This window comes from Balaenoptera physalus, assembly GCF_965194825.1.
Source record: "Balaenoptera physalus genome assembly, chromosome: 21".
Taxonomy (NCBI): domain Eukaryota; kingdom Metazoa; phylum Chordata; class Mammalia; order Artiodactyla; family Balaenopteridae; genus Balaenoptera; species Balaenoptera physalus.
This window is the reverse complement of record NC_138902.1, coordinates 27,267,909-27,289,694: the sequence shown is the minus strand read 5'-3', so window position 1 is coordinate 27,289,694 and position 21,786 is coordinate 27,267,909. Positions and strand designations below refer to the sequence as shown.

Below are 21,786 nucleotides of genomic sequence, written 5' to 3'. Positions count from 1 at the left end.
GCAGCCCCTGGCATTGGCTTAACAAACGGAGACTTGGAGAGAAAAGGGGAAAATAGCAGAAGGAGAAGCAGAAATCAGGAAATGGGAGAGCGAGAGAGGTAAATGTGATCCAGGGGTGGGGAGCAGGCCGCGCTTATAGACTTGGGTCTGTAGAAGCACATTTCTTTCAAGTTTCTTTAGAAGCACAGGTTGGTACACAGTGTGTATCTGATGGATGTTAAGAAGCATCTACCAAAGGCTAAGGTGCAATTTCAGTGCTTCCATCATGATGTTCTTATTTGCGAGCTCTTTCACATGTAGCATTTTCATTATAAATCGTAATTAATGGTAATTGTTTATGACTGCTTTGTTCTGAAAAATCTCCCCACTCCTCTGCTTCCTCTTACTCCCACCCCCTTCAAAGTGGTGAATAACATCAGGCATTTGTTAGGTAAGCTAAAAAAAAAATCAGCCTATATTTTGGACATCTACCCCCCCACCCCCAAAATGAGGATATTTCACTTCTCTAACTAGTCCTCATTAACTATAGTAATACCACTAAGATGATTTTTTTAAATTAGTGTTTTAAGCTTTGAGCAGGAGCTAACTTTAGTGGTTTTAAATATAGCTCTGAGAATCTCATTCTAATATAAATGCTAGACATTTTCGATGCTCCCAGAGCCACTCATCAAGAGACACCATGGGGTAAGGTAAGGATCCCAGAACCCTGGTCTACTTAAAATGGGGCAAGAGAAATTACTCTCCTAGCTCCAGGATATGGCATGCTGTAAAGATGTTCCACCTGTTGGCTGGTTACGAGCGCCTCTAAATGGCTAGGGGAAGACAGACAACTATCAGCTAAAATGTAAATGACTCAAAAACCTCCATCCTCTCCTTTCTTTACTCAGTGGTGCCCTCCTTCCTACTTCAGCAGTCCTGTGCCTATTTGTTCTCTCCTGCTTACTTGCTCTAAATGCTCACTTTTTGAAAAGCATCTGCTGTCAGTCATTTACAACTTGGGCCAATTTAAGTCAATGTTCCAAGAATATTGACATTTTACGTCTGATTTCTTCCAGGGCAGTGAAGCTCTTGCTTTTTGCTTGAAGAAATATCAGGCATTAGTGAGTGGATGGGGGAAGGTCCTGGAGACCTGGAGACTCAGCCTTTGGGGAACCCCAGAAACCTGAATCATGACAATGCTGTGGTCCTTGTAGGTTAGGGAATGCAGAGCCCAGAAATGAGCTTGCTCTCCGTCATGGAGATTTGGCCCTACCCTGAGCTGTACGGTTCTCCTGGGTAGGGAAGTCTCTATCTTGTGTTTCTATCTTCATGTTGACTGCTCCAGTCTTAGTAGAGAGTTAACAGGGATTCTTTACCAGAGACTATGACTTTTGGAATCTCTGATACCTAAAAATATCTAAGAGTTGGCTATGAATCTGTTACTAAGAAAGGTTCAGGTAAGTAAATCAGTATTGAGCTGAGTTTCTTTCTAGATAGTTTCACCCATACTTTGACCTACTTTAAAAGACAAGTCGAGATAATGTGATAATGGTGATTTTATGTCCTTTGAGAATTTTTTGGAGATATTTTATGGGATGAAATGAATCACTCTTTCCACACAGACAGATGGGGACTTATCAGCACAGTCTCTCAGCAATCTACTGGCTTCCTAAAATGGAATTCTATCAGTGGCCTTCTTTAAAGAACACTAAGGAGATGGTGGTCTTATCTCCAGGAGTTCCTGGCTGGACCCACAGCCCGACAACTGGGGTCTTGTCATGCCAAGACCCCACTCAACAGAGGTAGCTATAGTTGCTCACACTTTGCAGCTGATCCCATGGTGCCAGCACAGAGGCGGGGCCTCAAAACCTAGTTAACAATACTAATCAAGCCAACAATTAGCTAAATTAGGTTTTAGGCTTCTATTTGGGAAATACTTTGCTGTGTTAGCTTGGTTTTCAATGCAGGCTAAAGTGATACTAAAGTTTATTCAATTCACCATGGTGTTCCCTCCAATTTATATAAACCAATAGCAATTAAGTGTGTACACAGTGACATTTCAAAATTAAACAAGCTAATTTAGGAGATGTGCAATTTTAAGTAACTTAGAGCCATGTTAGAAAACTCTTTGACTCCTCCCTCCCCATCAAAGGGTAAAGAGGGCTGAAGTTAGTAAATATTTATTCACTATACTGTAAAAAATTTCTGTTAGTTACACATAACTGATCACCAATTACTAAAAGCTATGATTTGGTCGGAAGAATATCAAGGAGCTTCTTGCAGACAAAAGCAATGTCAAAGAGATTGGTCCATTAAATAAATGGCAGTTGACGCGGTAGGATCTCAGATGTGTGGTCCTGGGGTGGCATGCTTCAGGCGCAACTGATATTATTTGGAATGTGCCATGAGGATTGAGTATACGTGAAGACATCTCTTTTATCTTACAGGACTTGGTATTCATACGGTAGGCTGCCAGTTGAATATTCTCAACAGTAGATTTGTTTCCATTTAGACTGTACTATTGATATATTTCTGAGCTGTAAAGCTTCCTAAATAAAAAAGCAGTTTAAATCAGGTAAGTGTGAAATGTATGCTTTTGGTAGGTGTGATACACATGCATACTACACTATTATAAGTCGTAGTAAAATTTATTTTAAAAATACATGGTCATGTTAGAAAGCATATTTTACAGTGGTAAAGCAGCAGCAGTTTTTATTCATTACAAATTCTAAAAAAGAATCCAACTTTATAAGTAATACGGAACACTGATTATCATTAAAGACATTTAAATTTAAAATTACCTACTACACAAAAAAATCTCTATATTCGCATAAGACCAATGTATCTGTTGGTTTTTACAGACATAGAATTTCTGCAGGGTTTTAGGCCCTATCAACAGCTTCTATTAAGTACAGTGATAACAAAATAAAGCAATGAAACAATTGGGCACCAAAGATGAAGAGCCTGTCAACCAGGCACGGGCCAGAGAAACCTGTCCTGCTGGCAACACGAGGTTCTTTACCAACTGAGCCGAGGCCCACGCGCTTTCCTGCCCAAGGCTATTAGTGCTGGTGCAGAAACTGCAGTGGGCCAGGACCTATGGTGCCAGTTCCAGGAAGCAGCCGTCCTTTCCATGAGTCATAGAGGTTCCTTGGTCCTTATCATTTACCTTGTACTCATGGGCTATTTGGGGCTGAAGTTAAGGACCCCAAACTACTTTAGTTTCATGTGAAGTCTTTCACTTCATATCCTACCCTGTCATCACAAGCCCCCACCAACGGGGTAGCTATAGACGCTCACACTTTGCAGCCTGCCTGACCCAGGGCCCTGGTTATGACCCCCATGGAGCTGCTGTCAGTGGTCGGTGAAGGCTCTTTAAGGCCAGAGATTATGGCAGTGGCTTCAGCCGTGATGAATCAAAGCTAAGATAGTGCTCCCAGCAAACAGGGCTGCCAATTGGGTTGAGCCATAACAAAATGCATTTGAAATGAACATGACTAAACTGTGTACATATAAACAATAATGAAGTTACGAAACCCAACCACTAAACCAACAACCACAACAATAACAGATCAGGCCTCTCAAAATTCAGAAACCAGAAAGCCATTAAAAAATGTTTAAATATGATTATACAAGGAGATAAAAACAAAAAACAAAACTCAGCTAAACAACAAAGTCAAGCAACCTCATTTTCACATCTATGTGTCTGAAAAATGACCTGTTCTGGCATTAGTTCCTACATGAACTTTGGTACTTTTTCCCTTGATGTTTCAGGACAAGTTAGAAAACGTAGGTAGAAAATATACAGAGAAGGCACTATTTTGGCACTAGTCAAAAACCAAAAACAAACCAAAAAACCCAGTTAATCACAACTCCCCAAGAAATTCACACTAATCATGTGAATATTAATATTCCATGATGCACACTCTAAACCCAGTCCTTTAAAATTCTGTGGACATTGTGCTTTTAGTTTGAATTGGACTGTCGCTTGAAGCACATCAGGAGAAACCCAGACAGGGAACATCAGAAGCAAGATCACAGGTAAGTAAGAGTTGGAATCTTGGCACAATTTTATCATGTGGTTTATAATCTCAGAATATGCTGATCTAAGAGGAAAAAAAGCTAAGACTAATCTGCTCCCTCGGGCAGTATCAGCATTGGCGATGACTTTTCCATATTCTCCCTGCATTCAAATACGTTTTGAAAATAGTTTGGTAAATATAAATTCTAATTCAAAAGATTTTAACATCTACCTGTAAATACCCAGGACTTAGAAGATATTATGGCTAATATTTAAAATAAAAAAAGTTTAAAAATCTTTTATTCAGAAAAATTTGAAGAAGACAGGCCCTTGTCTTTTAAAGGAAGGTAATTCTGAAACATATTTTCTATCAACTGTGGTTGATAACAGTAAAGTTTTATAGATATCATCATTAGTTTTTCGTTAATGTATATCTCTCAAATGATGTTTTGGTCTTTTCCTGATACTCATCTCTGGGGAAAATGTGATTAAGCAGTACTCTGTGTTTCAGTATACATCAAAAGTTTTAAATTTTCTCATAAATAGTTTTTAAACTTGGATTTGCATAGCTACCTAGTTAAATGTAGGGTAGGCATGGCCTTTGTATGGTTATTCACAAATCATCTTTCTTTTTTAAGAGTATAAAATAAAGGTGCTATTATTAAAGTTTCTCACTGAGAATGTTCAGAGAGCATATTTCTTAGTGCAAAAAAGAAAGGTAATTCAAGCTGTTTTTACTCAGTCACAATTAAGAGAATGTATATGTATTTTTTAATTTCTGGAAAGGACTTTATATAAGTGTGACTGATTACTAGTAAAAGCTGTACAGAACATTTTGGCAATCCTAGGAAAGTAAAAACAACATTTTGTTCAAAAGGTTATAAATTCAAATGCAGGAACAGAGAGGTGATAAAAGGCCTGGTAGTACTGGCTTTCCCTAATAAGCACAAACCAAGACAGAAATGTCAGAAAAGGTGCAGCAGAAACAATAAACAGAAATCCCCTAATGCCCCCGCCCCCAACTCCATTTCAGATTATAAAGCACCTGGTATAATGTACCAGACTTCAGTGATTTCATATTAGAAACATTATAAATATATCTTTCTTAAAGAATCTATCTATAGAAAATATTATACATATAAAATCGCTATATATTTCAAAATAGTTTAAAACCTAAAAATTTTGCATAAGCATACCTATCAATATAAAACATTATTTTTTCTCCATCAGTTGGGTTTTTAAAATCTAGACAACAGTATTATTTCCAAACCCCATCCTAAACCCAGCTGACTTCTACACTGACGTTTGAAATATACACACACATATATATACGTGTATATATACACTCACACATACATACGAACATACATTTGAGTTTTCACAGGAAAAAAGCATAGTCACGGATAAAGCATCTTTTCATAGACATTTGTATTTGTAAAGTGTTTCAAGGTAGAAAAATAATGTTTAACTAAATTCTGCTCCTAATTGAACACAGTGGGCATAATAGTTTTAGCTGCCTGTCATGTTCTAAACAAATTTCTTGATATTGTTACAGTAAAAGTTTTAATATTCACATATGAAATTCTTCATGTTCCCTGTGTGAAGGGCCTGTTCTAGAATGATTTCAGAAAAAAAAGGGCTTCTCAGTATACTGCAATAACAGCAAGGACTTATGATTTGGCCCACAGTGCTTACAGAAATACTTTACGCCTTGCATAGCCAACTCTTCCTCTCCAGTAAAACATGCAGCTTAAAAGAATTCTGGGCTTCAGATTTTACCGTGTGCACCCTGGAAATTGTGGAATGTTAGTACTGAGTTCTATGTCAGAGATGCTACAACACTAGCAGCCAGAAACCCAGGCCTTCTACCTGTTTATTGGATACTTAATCACAATAAACTCCTCAACAATCATAACTTGCTTTTTAATGAAAAAAATAAAGTGACATCTCTTGGAAAAGCTGTCAGAAAATAAACGTTTTCCTTGCCTTTGGATTAAGCTGGTCACCTGGGCTTGATAATGTTCTTCCTGGAAATATAACCCATACATATGTAAGTGTTTAGACTCAGTCTCATCTAGTGAACCATATAATTATTTGTAAGAAAAATAATTCATGAGAAGCAAAACACACTGCAGATAAGTAGTCCACTATTAGAGAACCGTATAAAGTAAAATACAGTAATTAGAGAATCTTACATTTAAAAACAAATTATTTACTCATACAAAGGTTATTGTGTTTCTATGGCTTTAATTCAATTTGGTTAATTTTTCAGCTTGACATTTTAAACAATCATGTATTTTACCAAAGTATTCTATTCCCCAACCACTGATGGGTTTTTGTAGAATACTAGAGCTTGTGTCAATAGCTTTAGTGTGGTCATTTAAAAATAAATGAAAGAAAAAGTGCTAAACAATTTATGGGATGGGGGAAGAAAAACATCCCTGTTTCCAAAAGAAACATCAGAGGCAAATTAGATCTGAACCCCTAAAATTGGGTCAAATGCCCTTTAATAACTGAATAGGCACTTTAAAATCAGAATAGGGGAATTTTCTTTTCTTGTATCCCTTCATTTTTTCCTTTTTTTTTGCGTGTAGTAGAAAGAGAATTCGCTACTGAGTTAGAAAACAAAGTTGAACTGTGATTATTTATTAAGCAATGGAAAAAAGTATGAATCATTCCACCAATTGTGTGATCTGGGAGATTCTACTGGCTTATTTTAACTGACTTTTAAAACAGGGGTGCTTGGGGTCTACTTGTCCAAGCACATGTCTACTCTGATCTTCAAACATATCCCCATCTTTGCCACTTACATGAACTTCCTGCCCATGGGGACCACGTTCACTTTCTAGCACAAAGGGTCCCAAGTAGATCACACTACCTCCCTCAAGCCCCTGACTGAACTGGGACAGGGCAGGGGGCAATATATCATTCACAGAAGGTGAAGGCCTCACATTTAAGGACAACTGTTCTCAAAGAAGACAGCAGTTCAAAGGGGTGCCTGACATCTGATGACACAGAGGGCCACTCCTGCCCTGCGCAGTACGGCAGACACGAACACTCCTATTGGCGAAGGTTTTAGCAAACTGTCACACCTCACGGAAGAAAAATCTGTACTAAACCCACTGCTGGCATTTATAAGTTGTAGAAAAGGCTCATTTCCTATCCCCTCCTCTTACTCCAGACCAATGACAGACACTGTGATGGGTAAATGCATTTTTAGCATGTTCTAACTTGATATTAATAAAGCCTAATAAGGAAAAGCAACAGCTATTTCCCCAACCACACCCAGCACATACAAAATGTTTTTCTATTCCGTGATTACCTCCATTTCAGTATGTGCAGTATATGCTACCGATTAATGACAACACTGGAAAAATGCAATACAATAATAGTAAAACACCAACAACTTTTAACATTGATATTCCCCAACATATACAAACATATACACACACACTCCCACGATCCCACTATCTGGGGGATATTCATCACTGAGGAGCGAGCTCAGGGTGCTTTCCCTGGATGCATAATTCACCATCTGAGGAGGTGCTGTCCAGGCGAGTAAGTATAAATTAGGGTGAACTGTGTCTGCAGCAAACCGATGACAACCTAGCATGATGATGACATCCGTCACGGTTCACTCCAGGTAGGACATGTACGTGAAGACTGTGGACCAGCTCTGCTCCTGCAGGTACTAGCATTCACTTGTCTTTTCATGGAATATGAAAGGTAAACTCAGGTTTCTTTGGTGATGGTCATTTGCTTGAATGGCAGATTTTTCTTCTGTCTCTGCATTAATGTTGTCTGAATAAATATCTTCATCATCATCTTCATCCCTCGAATTACCCTCCAGGCTGTGTCTAATGCCATAAGCGAAGTAAATCAGGAAACCTTTTAGAGAAAAAAAATCAGTGTTTTAGGTGTGTCAGAAAATGGCTGTTTGTATGTGGAAGATTTAATACAGAACTTAATAGTGCCTTTTGCCTTCTCTTTCTGTGCTGTTTTAGAAGGACGGAATGCAAGTACAGGATATCCCATAAAAGGTCCCTGACAAACATTTTCCCAGTAGAATGTGCTTCTTCCTTTTTAACCTTTATAATCTTTATATGCGTGTTTTTTTCAATAAATATTTTTCAGATGTTTATGTAGAAAAAAAATTTTTTTACTTTCTCAACACTCAACACTACACTTTAAACAAAAGGATATGTGGGGGGAAATCTCATATACATCCCCAAAACAAGTGGTGGGTTAACAAAGACACAGTCAGATATTTTGGAAAGCATGCCCTGTGTGAACAGGGGACATGGGTGTGCCTGACACACGTTACTGTCACCAGGAGAGGATGAAAAACTGTGTACTAAGCCAACTGTTTATCAACAGCCATGCTGACTGGGGATCAGAGGGAAATGTTTTAAGTATTCTCGCAAGATATGTAGGCATCTTGCTGTATTTTAGCAATATTTTTAAAAATTGGTTGAGCATTTTGGGTTGATGTGAAATGCATTATAATTTTCCCATGTAGGATCATGGGAAGCAGGCTACCAATGAGTATTTTGGTATGTCCAGTTATTAGGAATGATTCTATTTCCTCTCATGTCCTTAGAGGTTTGAAGATCCAGCCTTCCCTGTCCTCAAATAAAGGTACTGTTATCACCATTTTACAAAGAAACTGAGGCACAGAAGCAGGGGTATAACACGGCCTAGGTGACACATCTAATAAATGGCAGGGGTGGATTGAAACGTGGAGAGTCTGGCTCTGCAGTTCATGCTCTTCCCCAAGGTCAAGTACATGATTAAACCTCAGTGAGCTACAACATGAGGAAAGAAGCAGTGGCTTTTGGAAAGGCAGGAAGGGTAGAGAAGTTCTCCACCAGATTACAAAGAGATTCTTCTGGGCTCAGAGTAGGGGAGAGAGTTCTATGGTCCTGTTCCCCGGGGGTTTGGGCTCAGCTTCCTGGCAGCACCTGGGGAGGTGGCGGGATCACAAAGGAATGGCTTTGCGGTGCGTTATGGAGGGCAGAGCCGACTGGCAAGCGATTCCCATCAGGATCCTGGCCCTGATGCAACAGAGCCACCTATCAGAAGTGGCCACAGTGACAGAGAGAATACTCTAGAGTAACCTGCGTGGAGGGATAAACTTTGATGCACCCCAATTCCTTGACACAGTGTCAGATCCCCCAAATATGGGCAAAACTCTAGTGTGGGTATGGGGGGGATGGGCAAAACTGACTAGGTTAAATCTCCTATCAACTCAAGTGGGTTGGTGGCTTGAGACTGAAATTAAGTTAATTTACAGCCACAAAAGCGATTCATTCATTCATAAGAGATTCATTCTTTTTTTTTTTTCAATTATGATTTATTTATTTGTTTATGGCTGTGTTGGGTCTTCGTTTCTGTGCGAGGGCTTTCTCTAGTTGTGGCAAGCGGGGGCCACTCTTCATCGCGGTGCGCGGGCCTCTCACTATCGCGGCCTCTCTTGTTGCAGAGCACAGGCTCCAGACGCGCAGGCTCAGTAGTTGTGGCTCACGGGCCCAGTTGCTCTGCGTCATGTGGGATCTTCCCAGACCAGGGCTCGAACCCTTGTCCCCTGCATTGGCAGGCAGATTCTCAACCACTGCGCCACCAGGGAAGCCCCTAAGAGATTCATTCATATTAAGCCAATGGGAGGACTGTCAAAAAGCATCAACTCTCAAACTCCTCAGGCCACCAAAACCAGTACAGACTTAGCTCTCATCTCTCACTGCTTCACCTTTCAGCCACTTCACTTCATCTTTTTCAAGACAGTTGGTACTCAGTGCTTTAGTTACAACAAAGTTAAACTCTTCATTTCTAAGTCAATTTTCACATAGGAAACTGAAGAAGTCATGATGAAAAACAGTGCAGAATAGATATAAATAAGCTCACTCATGTTATGTAATGCCAAATTCCACCCCAAGGCATTTTGATATCAGAAAAGAAATTTCTTGATATAAGCACATTCAAAACGTTGCCAGAAATCCACTGGTACTCTGGAAGGAACTGGCTTTGGAATCAGACTCTAGGGCTGCCATTTGCAAATTAGATCCTTTGACTTTTAGGGGCTTCATTTTTCTCACTCAAGAAGTTAGAAAAAATAGGACCTATAGAGTTTTACAGGGCTACTGGGAGAACTGAATTTTTAAAAAGTATCTGGAAAAGTAAGCACTCAGATGTTCTAAAATTTGGGAAGGGAAGAAACCGGAAAAAAAAGCCTTTATTTCTAGGAAGGGGGAGTGGATGCATTTCTGTAATCACAGTGCATGACATTGGAAAAGGAGAGCCCACGTTCAGAAAGCAAAAACATTAAAAGACCTACCAAGCGCCATCCAAATGCTAAATCTGATCCAGGTGTCTGCACTCAACTGGACCATCAAGTAAATGTTCACCAGGATGCTGAAGGCTGGCAAAAACGGTAAGAATGGAACCTAAGGGGGGAAATATCTTCTTAAATATACTCAAATTTTGAAAGCACGTTCCCCAAATTATTTCGACATGGTGGCAACTAATTTGACATACATACTTTCACACTGTGTCAGTAAGTTTATATTCTCACAAAAAGGACAACCTGAATAAAACCTACTCATCTTGAGAATACTAAAAGTAGCACCGTATTTCACATTGTTTACTGTAGCCCAAAGCAGCAGAGGATTTATCCAGCCCGCTAACACCTGCATCACCACCAAGATGCAACTGGTTTCAGGGTTTAGTTTAGTTTAGGGTTTACTAGTTTAGTTCAGCTATCAACAGGGCATGCCTCTGGAACTCGGGCTACTCATGGTATCTCAGGTGTATCCTCCTCTTAGTTCAAATGGGACAAGATCATTTCACTTGCAGTGGAAGGGCTTTTGGTGGAAATAATCTTCCTGGGAGGGTACTGAATTTCTAAAATAAAATATTCTAGTTATTCTTCTGATACTTCAGAATATCGGACAAGAAATTTGTTTACTATTATATAGAATAACGTGATAGGAGCACATTCAAGTTTTTGAAAAGAATACTTTAGACAAAAAGGAGCATCTCAGAATTGTGACACTCTTGTTCATTGGTTAACGTCATCAGAAGTGCTTTTTTTTAAAAGAAACAATTCACAAAAACTAATGGACAAGAGAAAATGTGCATAATATTTAGGATCTCCAATCCTCATGACACGTACCATGAAGGCTACTTTTTGCTGATTCTGAGGCTGCCTCCAAATGATGAGCACAATGGCAACGCAGAGAACAAGCAACAGCGCCAGAAGAGCGAGGCTCCACGCTTCCAGCCTGGCAATAGTGTGGACTCCGTGCGTGGTCAGAATACTCAGGCCCAAAATGAGAAATGCTGCAAAGGTGACACATTCACGAAACAAAATCAGAGCACGCCCTTCACTCAGACTCCTATGTTCAAACAGTCTGTTTTGATAAGTCATCAAGTTCTTTATAGATCTGCTCTGCCAAATACTAAGATTCTTCATTTTTATTCTGGGAAGAAATGGCTAATTTCCCTGATTTAAGAAACACGGCTCGCTTACTCATGACTGTCTCCCCTGAGAAGCCAGCCTTCCCCTCTGGGCACTACCGTCTTGCCTTTCGGCTCATGGGCTACAGTCCCAGATGAGATCACATGGATTGATGGGATGTTGTCCGGGGTGGCTACTTTCCTTTTTTCAAATGGGAAAAGCAGGTCTGTTCATGTTCAGCTGTTGTAAACACTGACTGTTTATGTAAACAAATAATATATGATCTGCACCTTTTCTCCCTATTTCAGAGAGCGACATCACCGCCCACCCACCCTTCTCTGACCATCAAGTCTGCATTAGGGCTCCCTCCTGTGTGCTCTCAGAGAAACCTGTACTGCTCTTAGCTTGTCACCAACAGTCCTGTTCTGCAAAGCCCAGTGAGAGCAAGGACCATCCCTCTTGATATCCCAAGTACCCAGCAGAGTTCCTGCCACACTGATGATGTTCAATAAGTGTTGCTGAAAATATGCCCGATTACGTAACTGTGGGTGAGCAAACAGGATCTGCTATATTGCCTCGCAGTCTCCTTGGGTCTCTGTTCAGTTATTGTCAGGTGTACTTTGCTTCACACAGGAAGCACCCTCACAGCTGACAAAATGGACCAATTTTGTACTTCTGCCACTCTCACCTTAGGGAATTTCTTCCTTTCTTCTTCAATTACCAAGATATAATCAATTTATCCTGCTAATATAGAGATGATCTCAATGACCAGTGACCAGTTAGGTTCAAATCTCAGGACCGAGGGTAGTGCTAACATATTCTTTCATCCTCTTTCACATCATACCTGCTCCACCTACATATACCTGCCGGGTCTTTATAACGTACACAGTGAAGGGGACTTACCGAGGAATCCTACCAGAAAGCTCACGAGAGAGGCCGACTGTTTTGTGGGCAGAAGCGAGGGGCTGAAGAGGGTTCGCAGGCTGAAGCCCTGTCCTGGCAGCACAGTGACCTGGGACTCGCTTTTGGAGGCAGTGTTGGCACACGATCTCAGAGCTTCTTTCTCAGGACAATATTTGGGTTGTTCGTAAGATAAGCCAGGCTGGTACCTATTCCCAAATAAAGGCACGTGTTTTATTCTCAACGGACACTTGGTCCAAATGAAACGAGCATCTGAGACTCTAAGCGAGACATTTCCATTCACAGCTGGTGCAGTAAATCCACGTCTTGTGGCTGCAGCCCCAGAGTGTACTGAGCCAAGCCACACATCTGCTCAGTAGAATATCTGCAGCAACTCTGAATTTCCTCTGATAGCCACTAGATTAGAAAGTTATGTACGTTAGATGCCGAAGAGAGTTACATTTTAAAGCGAGGCAAGTGTGACAATAGGATGATTATTCTGGAAATATCTATGTCCAAAGGAGATGCAGTTCACAAAAACAGCACAGAAATTCTGGTTAAATATCAGCTACAGAGTAACGTACAGCCTTCAGTTTGGCCTTCAAAGGCCTCACTGCAACCTGTCTCTCTGGCCTCATCTCCCTCATCTCACACAGCCACCTCCCACCCATTCTCCTCTATTACCGATCCTCTTCCTCTTCAGCTGGCATCAAGATATCAGCCTGCTTCAATTCCTAGTATCTGCCCAGTCTCCCCAGTGTGGTCTTTTCCCTCTGAGCAGCCTTTGGTTAAACTTAAAAGTAACATTTGTCCCCCTTCTGAAGAAGAAATATGCTCACTGAGAAAAAAATACACAAAAAGGGGGGTACGCAGAAGAAAACTGAAGTCACCCATTACACCACTACTCAGTATGAATCACTGCTAGCATGTTGGTACAATTTCAGCCAGGTATAAATGTAAATATGTGTATATGTACGCAAAAATCATTTCTTCGTGTAAATGTATGTTACTATTTAAACAAATTCAGATGCTACATATAGCTTTGCATCCAGAAACTGATATATTTCTCCATATAATTAAATATCATTTTATTTGCTGTTAGAAGAGTCCACTGAAAAACTGTACCCTCTTTATTTAACTATTCTATTTTTTTTTTATTGACGTATAGTTGATTTACAATGTTGTGTTAGTTTCTTGTATACAGCTAAGTGTGTTTATATATATATATATATATATATATATATATATATATATATATATATATATTCTTTTTCATATTCTTTTCCATTATGGTTATTTTAGGATATTGAATATAGTTCCCTGTGCTATACAGTAGGACCTTGTTGATTATCTATTTTATTAACTATTCTACTATTGATATTCAGCTTAGTTCAATTTTTTCACTATTGCATATATCTGTGTGTCCCTCTTTGATTAAATCTTTAGCATAAAAGCTTAGCAGCTGGATCACTGGCATTAAAAATATAGTATTCTTAAGTGTTTTTATACATTATGAGAACTTGTTGTTCACATAGATTAGGCCTACCTTTGGTAATTATCAATTTTAGTTGATTCTTTGCTTAAGGACCAAGTATGCTAATTATGCTTTGTACTCATGTTTGTACCTCTCACCTCTGTGAGACAACTAGCTCCTTGAAAGCAAGGTCAGTGAGCCCTAATTTTCTTTATTTCCCGGGCCCCACATGACACACAGTCTCCAGAACCATCTGGCAATGAGGGCAACTCACCTGAGGATGAGAACACAGGCTGCGACCAGAGAGTAGGCCAGAAGGGTGCCGATGGACATCATGTCCACGAGGGCCTTCAGGTCAAAAAGAAATGCCATCACAGCTATTGGGAAAAGAAAGAACAGTGAAGAAAACAGCCTGTGAGAAAACTCCACACAGCTGATAACTTTCAAGTCAGGGATAAGTGATGGGCACTTTTTTGTTTTAGTGCCAATGATAAGTCAATGAGAAAGGGTATTTCTCACAGTTAATAAGATGTTCTTTAGGTCATACAAATTGCTAATAAAACTTCAAAAACCCTCAGCTGTCTATCTAACAAAACACATCTACTTTGATTACTTAAAAAATATTGGCCTGACAAAGAGTGAAAATATTATATGACAGAATACTCTCCTTTGATGTTTCAGAAGAAAAACACTGCTAGGAAATATTGGCTGGCTCCTTTTTAAAAAAACATAAAAGAATTCGAACAGAAGAGGTTTCATTATAGATGTTACATAATCATTTTAATTCCCATCTGCATTCTGAGTTATATCTTCTACAGAATAAAATAATGTCCAATTAAATTATGTTTCTGATAGAGGCTAAATTCTACTCTGATTAAAACCACACAATCTGACTAAATTTGAGCGATCTGTGGCCCGTCCCCAGGCCCCAATAATGTTAAGAGGCAAAGTATAATTTATACAGTTGAATAGTCAACTTGCATTTAGCAATGTTTTTTCTCCACTGAAACATCAAAATAGTGATGATATTAGCTTGAATTTACCAAATAGTTGTCCCTATCATAATAAGTAGAAAACACCACATTCCACTCATGGGGTGTTCCAAACACCTCAGCAAGCTTTCTATCTCTATGATCTCCATTTATCTTCAATTCAATAATCCTATGAGACAGGGGAAATTATTTACATTCAGCTTTATAGTGCAGTATTTGACTGTTTTTAAACAAAACCCCAGCGATTTCACATGGTTTAACTTAACAGGATTATTATCCTCTTTTTTCTAGACAGGCTAACTTAACAAGGTTACAACTAGTAGGTAGAAGCGGGGTTCCAGCTAAATCAACATGCCTGTGCCCCTTCTATAACAGCACATTGTTTCTTTAAATACACCCCATGCCTTACTTTGAAAAATCTACGTTGCTAGTATAGTTATACATCAGATTAAAATTTTAATATGTTTTGTAAGAACCACAGATAACCAAAACAAGGTAGCCAAAACAGAAGAAAATGATTAATTATCCATACAAGCTCTCTGATTTAAGTTAAAAACAAGCAAAGCAAGATGTGGGACTACAAAATAACAAAATATAATATTTTAGAGCATTAAAAATGCTACAATTATCTTCTTTTAATTATTAATTTCAATATCTTATTATGCTGTCAAATTAAATTCTTCCTGAAGGAAGAAGAGTACATTTTAAAAAATTCTGAATACATAGTGAGAATTAATGGGCAAGATTTCACTGGGAAAAAAAAGCTTTTATGGAGTAAATAAAATATGTTGTCCTTTGTCAAGATTTATGAACTATCTTTAATATCATAATGCACTGTTTAATCATAAAGTGGGCCTTAAATCATCAGTGCAAGCTTCATTTTATGGGGGCAGAAATCTAAGCACTGAGAAAATAAGTGATTTGACCTCCCAACATACATCTAATAAAGTGCCAAATTTATTACAAAACATTTATAAAGTGCAGTTGTTTAGGCAAATACTTTCTGACTCTGAAAGAATCCCATTTCATACATAATTAAGCATTAGTATTCTCTAATCTAATTTCCCCAAAATTCAGAGCCTCAACAAAACTATCATTTTTTGGTTTGAATTTCTACTACCAAGAGTGTTTATTGTTTTATCTATAAAGCTGGCTAAAGTCTTTCTCTTCCTCCATATAACAGGGGCTTTAAGGCCATTCTCTTGATCTGTAAAATCTCTTTGAAAATTTCCCCACGGAATAAGAATCTGGACAACTAGGGTGCCTGCTGGATGCTGGTGGGAGACCTTGACGCCCAAGGAGATGGGAGGAACCCCCAAGTGAACCGGTAGGATGTGGGGGGACTGAGGGGGGAGGAGAAGTGGAGGCCAGACAGGACCAGTGCCCTGGAGGGGTGGATGGAAGTGGGGAGGGGTTCCCACACCTGGAGGGACCCTCGGGGACTCAGATCAAGGGGGAATGCGCTAAGCATTTCCCCTGCCCAATTGGCCCGGCTCTCAGGCAGGTCCTACACCCTCAGAGGCCCCCTCCAGGCCGTGTTACTCCTGGGGGCTAGGAGGGAGCTCGGGGGAGAACAGGAGAGGCAGGCGGGAGGGGCCCTCCAGGACCGGAGGAGCAGGAGAGGAGCAGAGAGTGTTTGCCCCTCCCACTCGGACCAGGAAGCCTGCTGCGCTCTTAGGCCGGGTCCCCCACCCTCTGAGACCAGAGGCACAGCCAGGACCCCTTCTGTCGAGCCTAAGCTCCACACCCCCACCAGGGCCTTTTCCAGCCCTGTGGGTCCTAAGCATAGTCCCCACCCACCACCAAAACCCCACCCCTGCCTAAGTCCCGCCCCCACAGCCAAGGCCTTTTCCACCTTTTTTTTTCTCCTCTTTTTTACTATTGTGGTTCTGTTTTACCTTCCAAAAGTTGTTTCATCTATATTTTTATTTTTATATTCTTTCTAACATACCTGTTAGTTTCCTAGTCTAATTTTATTTTTTACTCTTTGTTATTGTTCTCCTTTTTTTTTTTTTTGCCACCCCATGCGGCTTGTGGGGTCTTGGCTCATGAGCGGGGGTTGGGCTGAAACTCCTGTGGTGGGAGCTCCAAGTCCGAACCACTGAACTAACAGAGAACCTCAGACCCCAGGGAATAGTCATCAGAGTGAGGTCTCCCAGAGGTCCTCATCTCAGCACCAAGACCCAGCTCTACCCAACAGCCTACAAACTCCAGTGTTGGAAGCTTCAGGCCAAACAACCAGTAAGACAGGAACACAATCCCATCCATCAAAAAAAAAAAAAAAAAAAAAAAAAAGAGATGTCAAAAAAATATGCCACAGATGAAGGAGCAGGGTAAAAACCTACAGGACCAAATAAATGAAGAGGAAATAGGCAATCTACTTGAAAAAGAATTCAGAGTAATGAGAGTAAAGATGATCCAGAATCTCAGAAATAGAATGGAGGCACGGATTGAGAAAATACAAGAAACGTTTAACAAAGATCTAGAAGAACTAAAGAACAAACAAACAGCGATGAACAATACAATAACTGAAATGAAAAATACACTAGAAGGAATCAATAACAGAATAACAAGCAGAAGAATGAATAAGTGAGCTTGAAGACAGAATGGTGGAAATAACTGCTGAGGAGCAGAATAAAGAAAAAAGAAGGAAAAGAATTGAAGACAATCTCAGAGACCTCTGGGACAACACTAAACGCACCAATATTCAAATTATAGGGGTCCCAGAAGAAGAAGAAAAAACGAAAGGGTCTGAGAAAGTATTTGAAGAGATTATAATGGAAAACTTCCCTAACGTAGGAAAGGAAATAGTCACCCAAGTCCAGGAAGCACAGAGAGTCCCATACAGGATAAACCCTAGGAGAAACACACCAAGACACATATTAATCAAACTGACAGAAATTAAATTCAAAGAAAAAATATTAAAAGCAGCAAGGGAAAAGCAAAAAATAACATACAAAGGAATCCCCATAAGGTTATCAGCTGATTTTTCAGCAGAAACTCTGCAGTCCAGAAGGGAGTGGCAGGATATACTTAAAGTGATGAAACAGAAAAACCTACAACCAAGATTACTCTACCCAGGAATCATTCAGATTGAATGGAGAAATCAAAAGCTTTTCAGACAAGCAAAAGCTAAGAGAATTCAGCACCACCAAACCAGCTTTACAACAAATGCTAAAGAAACTTCTCTAGGTGGGAAAGACAAGAAAAGAAAAAGACCCACAAAAACAAACCCAAAGCAATTAAGAAAATGGTCATAGGAACATACATATCGATAATAACCTTGAATGTAAATGGATTAAATGCCCCAACCAAAAGACACAGACTGGCTGAATGGATACAAAAACAAGACCCATATATATGCTGTCTACAAGAGACCCACTTCAGACCTAGGGACACACACAGAGTGAAAGTGAAAGGATGGAAAATGATATTCCATGCAAATGGAAATCAAACGAAAGCTGGAGTAGCAATACTCATATCAGATAAAATAGACTTTAAAATAAAGACTGTTACAAGAGATAAGGAAGGACACTGAATAATGATCAAGGGATCAATCCAAGAAGAAGATATAACAATTATAAATGTTTATGGACCCAACATAGGAGCACCTCAATACATAAGGCAAATGCTAACAACCATGAAAGAGGAAATCGACAGTAACACAATAATAGTAGTGGACTTTAACACCTCCCACTTACACCAATGGACAGATCATCCAAACAGAAAATAACTAAGGAAACACAAGCTTTAAATGACACAATAGACCAGATAGATTGAATTGATATTTATAGAACATTCCACCCAAAAGTGGCAGAATACATTTTCTTCTCAAGTGTACATGGAATATTCTCCAGGATAGATCGTATCTTGGGTCACAAATCAAGCCTTGGAAAATTTAAGAAAATTGAAATCATATCAAGCATCTTTTCTGACCACAATACTATGAGATTGGAAATCAATTACAGGAAAAAAACTGTAAAAAACACAAATACATGGAGGCTAAACAGTGCACTACTAAATAACCAAGAGATCACTGAAGAAATCCAAGAAGGTATAAAAAAAAATATAGAAACAAATGACAATGAAAACACGATGACTCAAAACCTATGGGATGCAGCAAAAGCAGTTCTAAGAGGAAGTCTATAGCAATTCAATCTCACCTCAAGAAACAAGAAAAATCTCAAATAAACAACCTAACCCTACACCTAAAGCAACTAGAGAAAGAAGAACAAAGAAAACGCAGTCAGTAGAAGGAAAGAAATCATAAAGACCAGAGCAGAAATAAATGGAATAGAAACGAAGAAAACGATAACAAAGATCAATAAAACTGAAAGCTGGTTCTTTGAGAAGATAAACAAAATTGATAAACCCTTAGCAGAGCCATCAAGAAAGAAAGGGAGAGGACACAAATCAATAAAATTAGAAATGAAAAAGGAGAAATCACAATTGACACTGCAGAAATACAAAGGACTATAAGAGACTACTACAAACAACTAACTATATGCCAATAAAATGGGCAACCACGAAGAAATGGACAAATTCTTGGAAAGGTACTCAACCAGGAAGAATTAGAAACTATAAACAGACCTATCACAAGTAATGAAATTGAAACTGTAATTAAAAATCTTCCAACAAACAAAAGTCCAGGACCAGATGGCTTCACGGGTGAATTCTATCAAACATTTAGAGAAGAACTAACACCGATCTTTCTCAAGTTCTTCCAAAAAATTGCAGAGAGAGGAACACTCCCAAATTCTTTCTATGAAGCCACCATAACCCTGATACCAAAACCAGAAAAAGATATCACAGAAAAAGAAAATTATAGAGCAATATCACTGATGAACATAGATGCAAAAATCTGGAACAAAATACTAGCAAACAGAATCCAGCAACCTATTAAAAGGATCATACACCATGATCAAGTGGGATTTATCCCAGAAATGCAAGGATTTTTCAATATACGCAAATCAATCAATGGGATACACCACATTAACAAATTAAGGAACAAAAACCATATGATCATTTCAATAGATGCAGAAAAAGCTTTTGACAAAATTCAACACCCATTTATGATAAAAACTCTCCAGAAAATGGGCATAGAGGGAACCTACCTCAACATAATAAAGGCCAAAACCCACAGCAAACATCACACTCAATGGTGAAAAACTGAAAACATTTCCACTAAGATCAGGAACAAGACAAGGATGTCCACTCTTGCTACTCTTATTCAACATAGTTTTGGAAGTCCTAGCCACAGCAAGCGGAGAAAAAAAAGAAATAAAAGAAATACAAATTGGAAAAGAAGAAGTAAAACTGTCACTGTTTGCAGATGACATGATACTATACATAGAAAATCCTAAAGATGCCACCAGAAAACTACTAGAACTAATCAATGAATTTGGTAAGGTTGCAGGATACAAAATTAATGCACAGAAATCTCTGGCATTCCTATACACTAACAACAAAAAATCAGAAAGAGAAATTAAGGAAACAATCCCATTTACCATCGCAACAAAAAGAATAAAATACCTAGGAATCAACCTAGCTAAGGAGGCAAAAGACTTGTACTCAGAAAACTATAAAACACTGATGAAAGAAACAAAGATGACATAAACAGATGGAGAAATATACCATGTTCTTGGATTGGAAGAATCAATATTGTGAAAATGACTATACTACCCAAAGCAACCTACAGATTCAATGCAATCCCTATCAAACTACCAATGTCATTCTTTGCAGAATTAGAACAAAAAATTTTACAATTTGTATGGAAACACAAAAGACCCCAAATAGCCAAAGCAATCTTGAGAAAGAAAAACGGAGCTGGAGGAATCAGGCTCCCTGTCTTCGAACTATACTACAAAGTTACAGTAATCAAGACAGTATGGTACTGGCACAAAAACAGAAATATAGATCAGGATAGAAAGCCCAGAGGTAAACCTATGCAAATATGATCACCTAATTTACGACAAAGGAGACAAGAACATACAATGGAGAGAAGGCAGCCTCTTCAATAAGTGGTGCTTGGAAAACTGGACAGCCACATGTAAAAGAATGAAATTAGAATGCTCCCTAACACCATACACAAAAATAAACTCAAAATGGATTACAGACCTAAATGTAAGACCAGACACTTATAAAACTCTTAGAGGAAAACATAGGAAAAACACTCTTTAACATAAAGCACAGCAAGATCTTTTTTGACCCACCTCCTAGAATAATGGAAATAAAAACAAAAATAAACAAATGGGACCTAATGAAACCTAAAAGCTTTTGCACAGCAAAGGAAACCATAAACAAGACAAAAAGACAACCCTCAGAATGGGAGAAAATAAGTGCAAATGAAACAACAGACAAAGGATTAATCTCCAAAATATACAAACAGTTCATGGAGTTCAATATCAAAAAAACAAACAACCCAATTAAAAAATGGGCAGAAGACCTAAATAGACATTTCATCAAAGAAGACATACAGATGGCCAAGAGGCATGTGAAAAGATGCTCAACACTAATTATTAGAGAAATGCAAATAAAAACTACAATGAGGTATCACCTCACACCAGTCAGAATGGCCATTATCAAAAAATCTAGAAACAATAAATGCTGGAAAGGATGTGGTGAAAAGGGAACCCTCCTGCACTGTTGGTGGGAATGTAAGTTGATACAATCACTATGGAGAACAGTAAGGAGGTTCCTTAAAAAACTAAAAATAGAACTACCATACGACCCAGCAATCCCACTACTGGGCATATACCCTGAGAAAACCATAATTCAAAAAGAGTCATGTACCACAATGTTCATCGCAGCACTATTTACAATAACCAGGACATGGAAGCAACCTAAATGTCCATCAACAGACGAATGGATAAAGAAGATGGGGCACATATATACAATGGAATATTACTCATCTATAAAAAGAAACGAAATTGTGTTATTTGTAGTGAGGTGGATGGATCTAGAGTCT

General features: G+C 38.9%; 1 protein-coding gene across 8 annotated transcripts in view; it reads right to left on the bottom strand.

Annotated features, from left to right (window-relative positions):
- Nucleotides 1-2,674: 2,674 nt before the first annotated feature.
- Nucleotides 2,675-21,786, bottom strand: part of SLC7A2 (solute carrier family 7 member 2) — a 71,843-nt gene continuing 52,731 nt past the window's right edge. For 6 of the 8 annotated variants that reach the window (XM_082444500.1, XM_082444496.1, XM_082444495.1 and 3 more), the window contains 5 exons: nucleotides 14,102-14,204; nucleotides 12,357-12,562; nucleotides 11,169-11,335; nucleotides 10,332-10,440; nucleotides 2,675-7,888 (listed from right to left, as the gene is read on the bottom strand). In XM_082444500.1, coding sequence (XP_082300626.1) covers nucleotides 7,692-7,888; nucleotides 10,332-10,440; nucleotides 11,169-11,335; nucleotides 12,357-12,562; nucleotides 14,102-14,204 — 782 coding nt within the window. In that variant the 3' untranslated portion in view covers nucleotides 2,675-7,691. Of the gene's footprint in view, nucleotides 7,889-8,173; nucleotides 9,632-10,331; nucleotides 10,441-11,168; nucleotides 11,336-12,356; nucleotides 12,563-14,101; nucleotides 14,205-21,786 lie in introns of those variants that run through there. The other 2 variants (XM_082444497.1, XM_082444499.1) reach the window with 2 other exon arrangements.